This window comes from Nicotiana attenuata, unplaced genomic scaffold, assembly GCF_001879085.1.
Source record: "Nicotiana attenuata strain UT unplaced genomic scaffold, NIATTr2, whole genome shotgun sequence".
Taxonomy (NCBI): Eukaryota; Viridiplantae; Streptophyta; class Magnoliopsida; order Solanales; family Solanaceae; genus Nicotiana; species Nicotiana attenuata.
This window is the reverse complement of record NW_017670660.1, coordinates 75938-84645: the sequence shown is the minus strand read 5'-3', so window position 1 is coordinate 84645 and position 8708 is coordinate 75938. Positions and strand designations below refer to the sequence as shown.

The window sequence follows — 8708 nt, the reverse complement described above, 5'->3', positions numbered from 1 at the left end:
CAAAAGAAATTTTACCTATCCGGGTCCCTGAGACAAAGGACCACCCATATCCATCCCCCCATTTCATCTACCGCCATGGCGTCACAACTGAATGGAAAAGTTCTACCGGTTAATGTACCAGCTGAGCATCACGTTGCAATTTATCATATTTTTGCACAAACGCCTTTGAATCTTGCTCCATTCGGGGCCAATAGTAACCGACTCTGATTAATTTGAGCACAAATGAATATGCTCCGGAGTAATTGCCACAAACTCCTTTATGAACTTCCCTTATCACATAACCAGCTTTCTCTGGTCCTAAGCAACGGGCCAACAAACCTTGAAAAGACCTCCGCTATAGTTGTCCATCAACAAGACAATACTGGTAAGCTTTTGTTCTTAATGCCCGGGAGGCTTTAGAATCATCATGCAGGTTACCATGCCTTAAATATTTTATAAATTCATCTCCAATCCTAGTCGGGATTTGTTGAATTATCTTGGCAATAACATCTTTCATCTCCGAATCTATGCTACAACTTCACAACTACACCAGAATTAGCGCCTTTCATCTCTGTTGAAGAACCCAAGTTAGCCAACACATCAGCCTCCGCGTTCTCCTCTCTAGGAATATGGACCACTAACCACTCCCTGAGCCGGGAAAGCAAAACATGGATTTTATTCAAATTATGCTGCATACGCTCTTCTTTAGCGTAAAAAATCCGATATATTTGATTAACTACTAGGTGGTAATCGCACTTTACTTCAATCACCTTAGAGCCTAGTACCCGGGCTCATTCTAGTCCTGCAACCATAGCCTCATACTCGGCTTTATTGTTAGTTAATAAAACAGTTCGAATGGCCTGCCTCAGTATTTCTCTCGAAAGAGTAATTAATACTATGCCAAGATTGAATCCTTTTCACATTGGATGCACCATCCATAAAAAAGGTCCAAACACCAGAAATAGTCCTTGATACCAACTGCTTCTTCTGCAGCTAAAGGCATCATCCACCGACTAAAATAAGCCACAAAGTATGCCAAAACTTGTGAGTTGATTGCAGTCCACAGTTTATATTCAATATCAAACTCACTAATTTTGACTGCCCATTTAGCCAATCGATCTGATAACTCAGGTTTATGAAGGACGTTCCTCCGGGGAAAAGTTGTCACAACGGCTATAGGATGACATTGAAAGTAGGGTCTAAGCTTTCGAGAGGCGACTATGAGAGCTAGGGCCAACTTTTCCAAGTGCAAATATCGAGTTTCTACACTTGATAATATTTTACTATCATAATAAATAGGGAACTACATACCTTCCTCTTCACAGACTAGAACTGCACATACCGCAACTTCTAACACCGCCAAATACGCTAACAACTGCTCCCCGTACTTTGGTTTAGGCATTAAAGGAGGACGGGACAAGTACTTCTTTAAATCCTTCAATTCTTGCTAGAACTTCGGTGTCCACAAGAAGTCATCCTTCTTTTTTTAATAACAAAAAGAATTGATGACACTTCTCTGAAGATCTTGATATAAATCTGCTAAGAGCCGCCAACCTACCGGTCAACCTATACACCTTCTTTATGCTTTTAAGTGGATTAGGAATATCTTCTACAGCTTTGACGTTGTTAAGATTTACTTCAATTCCTCATTGTGAAACCAAGAAGCCAAGAAATTTCTTGGATCCAACTTCAGAAGCGCATTTCTCCAGGTTAAGCTTCATGTTGAACTTCCTTAAGATGTCAAACGTTTCTCGAAGATGAGTCAAATGGTCCCTAGCACTAAGAGGCTTAACCAACATGTCATCAATATAAACTTCCATTTTTTTCCAATTTGATGTTCAAACATCTTACTAACGAGCATCTAATAGGTGGCTCTAACACTTTTAAGCCCAAAAGGCCTCACATTGTATCAACACGTACCAAAATTTGTAATAACTGATATTTTCTCTTTATCCTCTGGGTGCATCCTAATTTAATTATACCCAAAATATGCATCAAGAAAACTCTTCAACTCATGTCTAGGCGTGACATCGATCATTTGATCGATGTTCGACTTCAAATCCTTTAAATCAATACACATTCTAAACTTATTATTCTTTTTTGGTACCACTACTACATTAGCTAACCAATCAGGTACTCAACTTCATATGTTGAACCTATATTAAGCAACCTGGTTACCTCCTCTTTTACACACCGGCCTGTCACCTCTCATTTTTTTTCGTTCGCTTGATTGTAGGCTCTGTAATACTGATATTTTTTTTTCTAACGTTGTCATCCATCTATCACATCTTACTCAATAATGCTTCATTATCTCTCTTCTTATTTCCCTGCTAATATTTCTGTCTATCACTTTATTCTGAAAACTTCAACAAGACATTATTTTGCTTTTAGTTCCCCTTGCTCCATCCACTAGCTCTTCGGGTTGCCTAACGTTCTTTCTCTACTAGGAACGGGAGTCATACTAAGGTAATATTTATCCCTTCCAGGATTCCAATGCTTGTCTTTGTAATTTTTTTTTTTTTTTGAATATTCTAGTATTCATATCTAGTTGTACTATTCTAGAGTGCACCATTTGGGTGTATCACAAGGAGATCTATTGGTATATTTGCCATATCCTTCGGAAAGTTAACTAATGCAAACAATTCATCCACCATTTTGGGTCACTCTAACCCCAGCCGGATCCTAATATTCGTCCTTCTCTTAAACTACTTCTGTTAGCCCCCCATAGGGCATAACTCAGATGGGTGTGGCCAATTGTACATACCTCTGTTACAGTTGAAGGTAACTCAAAATGCTTATATCTCTCTTCCTGAATTGTAGATAATGATCATCTTCACTAACTGGGTACCTTGTACCCTTCTTCACCTTGTTTCTTTTACTTGTTGAAACTTGTACCTTCTGATTCTCTCGTTTCTTTTGACCATATGGGTGGATAGATATTCATGACCGGGTCCAAGGGGCCCAATGTAAAGGGATAAGTATAAACACTTATAAAACCCTCCACGTGGGTAGTAATCGCTTCCTCGAGCAAGGAAGTGAGCATATATATCTCGAGACTGGCTCGCACCGACCCGGTACCGAGTAGGTTTTTGTCGACCTTAAAATCAGCACCGGTTGAGCACCCGCCAGGAATAAATGATTCAAGAGGAGGTTCCGCCGCCGGTTCCTCGCCGGCCGACCGTGATGAAGAGGCAGTTTCTTTTTGTGGAACTGTCTTAAAAGTCTTTGCCATTTTTTCTTTTGAATAAAGGTGGAGAAGAGGAAGTTAAAAGGTTACGCTTGATGGTTTGGAGTGAGACAAACGATAATTCTTGCAAAAACCTTAAGAAATCTGGGTACAAGTACTAGAGAGTGCAAAGAATTTCTAAGAACAAGAGTAGAGGAAGCTTTGAAAGTAAAGTTTGAATGAGATAATGAGGAAGTATATATAGTTTGCAAGTGACGGTTCAAAACCTGTAGTGGTCGACCAGCAATTTTGACGCACATTTAATGCTATTAAGACGTAACCGACGAGACGTTTCGTCAGTATTATCGTTTCTGGCGCGAAGTATCGTGACGAAGATCGAGGGCTCATATCGTTTCTCGTCGTTTGCTCTCCTAAAAAATGAGGGGACTATCTGTATACGGCTGAAATCGGGCTCATATATTGCATGACGGATCGGAACCGAGCGTGATGGATTGAAGATCGACCTCAGGTTCCATCGAACCAAAGTACGAAGTCAGAACATGTGTCTCCAAGATCTTCGAGTCTATGACTCCGGAACCAACCCCGACTCCGGATAAGCTCGAGGAAACATTATCGGACCCAATAACGGAAGGATGAGATATCCGCGATCGGTCGGATATCACGACGGGAATCTAGGCATGTATCAATGAGATACCGATTAATTAGCTGAGATTTCTTACATTTTATAGAATTATACCTAAAGCAGGACTCCCCTACTATATAAAGGGAGTCTGATTCTTTGTAATACACATTGTAACACGCATCCCAAAGCATTATAATATTATTTTCTTTCTGCAACCCACTGTTCTTCTGTATTTGATATCATTTGGATCATATTCAATTCGAGTGAGACTTAGAGCCCGTTTGGACATACAAAATTTTTCCTTTTTTCAAATTTTTTTTAAACAATGTTTGGTTATCAATATCTTACCATTTTTTCCAATTTCACTTGAAAATACATTTTCAAATTTGAAAACTGGGTCTTACCAGTTTTTCAATTGAAAATACATTTTCACTTGTTTTTAATTTTACAAACTTACCCTATACTTTTAAAATTTATAAAATGACCCCATCAATTATTAACCTACAACTACCCGCCTGTTTTCCCTCGACGATCAAATAAAGCTACTGCAGCGGATAATGAACCCTTTTTTGTGACGACTACCATGTTGGTACCGGGCCTGTGAATATGAATACAAGTACTGGTAATAGCAGTGGGAAGCGGACTATATTAGAAAATGTGATATTGATTTTGCATCTTCTGTATATTGAAGTAAAGCAAAATATGATAACAGTTAAACAATAGCATGTTTGATTGTTTATTTCAAGTAGGATAATTAAATTGGGGCGATTTTGATATTTTTTACAAATTATGGGGTATAAATCATATTTTATGGTTTTGAAAAAAAGACATCCAAATATATTGCAAAAATTATAACCAAACACTACTTCATCTTCAATTCACATTTTAGAGAAATTCCAAATTTGAAAATCTATTTCGGAATTCATGTCCAAACGCCTGCTTATTTCCCAAGGTTAAAACTGTTCAAGTCACACGGTTTGAATTTACTTTATTATTGTTTACTTTATTTATAATTCAATCTATCGCTTTGTGTCAGATTAATCCATGTATCCTTAAAACCACTTATAAATTCAATTGTTATCTGATTTTACGGATAAACAGTTTTTTTATATAAAATATTTAAAGAAAAATACCAATTTATTTGAAGGGTTGTAATTCTTCATCTGAGTATTAGTTACTGATGTTCGACCAATGTCGGCTTTTCAATAAGAACAGTGAAATAATTGGCCTTAAAGCTAATGAAAAATGGAGGAAGCAGGAACCCTAAATTAAAAAAATTGAATTGCTAAATTATACTTTTAAATAATTTAAATTCCCTATTTAAGAAAGGAAAAACAAATGGCTAACGGCATAAACCTAACGCCTAGCAGGTTCAAGCGAAGAGTTGCCGCCGTTTTGTGGCTGAAAACATACCGTTTCTTCCAGTAGTGCTATTCTCTTCCAAATAGTGTTATCATCTAATAAATGGACATAGTTCATTTGTTTGAGAGGCAGATTCGGGTTTATGGAAAAAGGAAAAAAGAATACCTGTATTAGCATGCAATAATCTATTGGACTGTGCTTATATATTTGTAATATATAATGATGTGATATAGAAAATTAGCAAGAAACTGAAACAATGGATGTTAAAAATAAAGAATCATAACAATCAAAACAGAAATCTATTATATTTCAGTCACTCACCGTATGTACCTAATTCATAAATTTTTTTGTTCCCTTTCTCCTTTCCTAGTAACTCACCTTTTCATACAACCTGGTCTTTATATTAATGAAAATATGAAAAAAGACAAAAGGAGGAAAAGAAAGAAAGGAACAATTAAACATTAAGAGCTAAAGGGTGTATTTAGTATTTCTTGTGAGAAGGATCACGTACGTCTGGAAAGTTTGACTTGTAATCCATATTTGAGATACATAGTCAAAGCCATTTTGGGCGTAACAGGATGACCTTCGACTACCTTGACATTGTAACGGTAGAGGATTGATGCAGCGACGAATTTCATCTGATAGTAAGCGAAATCTTTGCCTAAACAAAGGCGAGGTCCTCCATTGAAGGCTGTGAAGCGATATGCGGATTCGGTCATGTAGCGGCCATCTCTCAGCCACCTCTCTGGTTTGTATTCTCTGCAATCTTTCCCCCATATTCCTTCCATTCTTCCCATTGTATAGATTGCATACACTACCTTTGTTCCCTTCTTCAATACTGTTCCGTCTGGGAAAACGTCGTCTTCAACTACCTACATAACAAACCAAACAATTGATGAGCAAAGAATGGAAAGACCCTTATGCCAGTTACATTCAACTAGCTTTTTCTATTTTGACTTTAATAGCGTACAGCTTGGATGTTTTTATTCTTGGAACATCGATGCCCAATTGATCATTCCAGGAAGCCATACCTTTTTCTCTCCAAACATTATTATCTCAGTTACCAACAAATTGTTAGAACAGTTGAACTAATAAATAAAGAACCTAAGAACACTTCACCTCTACCAGTCAAAAGAGAAAAATAAAAGAAACAAGACGTCCACTTCTCTGAAGAGGACCATCAACGCATGCACTATACGAATAAATACTCCATTCGTTCCAAATTAGACCAAGTACTTTCTTTTTTAGTCTTTCCAAAATAAATGACATATTTTTAAATTTGAAAATAATTCAACTTTAAATTCTTCGTATTACCCATTTTACCCTTAATGAAAAGTTTTTATAATCACACAAATGTAACGACCCCACAAAGCTTTTACCCCTCAAGCTTTTAAGACCACAAGAATCAAAAGTCTACTTTTTTTTTTTAAACTCCGTGTCAAGTCAAACTACCTCACCTGAATTGAAACAGAGGGAGTAGCTAATAAAATTAAAAAAGAGTTGTTATATTATCGCAAAAGTGATCAAATCTACTGTTAAAATTATAGACTAGTATGATCAAATACAAACAGTTAGATTTTTATTAAAATAGGAGTACTTAAATAAAATAGTGTTCACATGTATTTTATGTAGAAGGTGGGAAAGTTTTACCTCTTTGTGATCAACTGGAACAGAAGGATACAATCTGAGAGCTTCTGAAAGAGCAGCTTGTAGATATTCCATTTGCTTGATCTCTTTGGGCTTGAAAATCAAAGGAGTTTCCTTAATGGCATCCTCTGATCTTTCATTCAAAATCTTAGAAATCTCAGCCAAAATTCTTTCTTCAACCTCCGGATTACGATTCAAGAGCCAGAAAAACCAGCTTAATGCAACTGAAGAAGTGTCTCTTCCTGCTAGAATGAAGTTGACACAAATATCTCTCAAGAACTTACCCGAAAATGGCCTTCCTTGTTCATCTCTTAGCCCCATGAACACAGTTAAAAGATCCGATCTTTTTTTGCTACTCTCATCTTCTAAAGAAAGCTCTTTCTTTCTAGTTTTGATAACTTCATCAGCAAATTCATCCACTTTCCTCAATGAATGCTTCAACGTCCTCTCTGTTCCTAACCCAAGCCACCTCATTGTTTTCCAGACAAGCGTGGGAGTGACAAACCGGAGAATGGTTGCTTCGGTTGCTGACTCGAAAGCTTTGGCGAATGGAATTTCAGGTAAGCCAGGGTGGAGACACCCTGGATCAACCCCGAAAGCAATCATGCAGACGTTATCGAATGTGAGCCTAAGGAGAACATCTTGAAGATCAATGGGGATTAATTGCTTCATTGAATCTTCCAAAACAGGTAAGAGCCTAGAATGAACAAGCTCCAGCAATGAATCAGTAGTCATTTTCCTAAAGTTAGCAGAATGGAACTCAATGCTCGCTGTTTTCCTCTGCTTCTGCCAAATCTCATCATCTGCACTGAATATTCCATCTCCAAGTAGGTCCCTAACAGTGCTTCTAAAGTATTCACCTTTAGGAAAATTTGAGAATTTTGTCTTGAGAAGATACTCAAGATTCCGGGGATCCGATGTCACCACACAGTTGAGGTTGGTGAACCATGGACCTCGGAACGTAAACGTCCCATTCATCCTACAAAGAACATCAGAAATCCACTCATACATGTCTTTCCGTAGCCCTAAAATCAAAGAAGGCAACATCCCTACTAATGGCCAATTTGGTAATCCTTGTTTCTTTCCCTGCCTTAAAGAATGTATACAAATGAAAACAACAAAGGCTAGGAATATTTCCATCATTTGTATCTCTGGCAACAGAAGAAAACTTGTGTTCGGGTTTAAATATGCAAACAAGGATGTGGAGGATGAACAAGTCATGTTAATGGTGTTCAATGAATTCATCATGTTGTACCTATGCATGGAGTGGTTGTTTTGGTGTGATTCTACTGCTAGAAATATACTAGTTGTTATAAGGGGGAGGTGTATAGTTTGTGTTTTCTTGGCGTGCTTAAGTTTGTACAACCAGCAGTTTTGATTTGGTGAGCTGAAAATGGAATAGAGGTTTACTCACAATATTTGGGTCTCAACTATTTGGTGCTTGCTCCTTGATTTCAATCACTTTTCTTGTAAAACAGGGTTTTGATCAAAAATCAATTTTTGGAAAGAGTGGAAATAAAGACATGTCTTATTAAAGCTTATGGGGTTGACCATAGTTGGAAGGTTTTTGCTATGGAGTGGGTGAGACAGTTAACCTAAGTATAATTGAGTCTGTCGCACACGTTTTGCAGGGTCATTATTTGTTTTTTCAGTTTTTGAGGGGGTTTTGTGCATACTAAAATTTTCAGGTGTGTGGTTTAGCTACAAAAACTTTTGGTTTCGTGTTTACCCTTATGTACTGGTGACACGTCGAAACTATTCCTTTTTGGTTAGTTTCTGGGCAATTGTCCACGTGTGTAGCTGAACTGCCTGATTCGGGTCAGCCCATTAAACCGCGGCAGGTTTGTTATGAACCGGACCCTACCCTTTTCTTTTAGTTTAAATTATTTCATTCTTTACTTCCGTTAAAAT

At 37.5% G+C, this 8708-nt stretch overlaps 1 protein-coding gene across 1 annotated transcript; it reads right to left on the bottom strand.

Annotated features, from left to right (window-relative positions):
* Nucleotides 1-5413: 5413 nt before the first annotated feature.
* LOC109241991 (cytochrome P450 86B1-like) lies at nucleotides 5414-8276 on the bottom strand. The gene is made up of 2 exons (XM_019408820.1): nucleotides 6801-8276; nucleotides 5414-6022 (listed from the first exon to the last, which is right to left on the bottom strand). The coding sequence occupies exons 1-2, from the start codon at nucleotides 8058-8060 to the stop codon at nucleotides 5654-5656; spliced, it is 1629 nt and encodes a 542-aa protein (XP_019264365.1). The 5' UTR covers nucleotides 8061-8276; the 3' UTR covers nucleotides 5414-5653.
* Nucleotides 8277-8708: the final 432 nt, after the last annotated feature.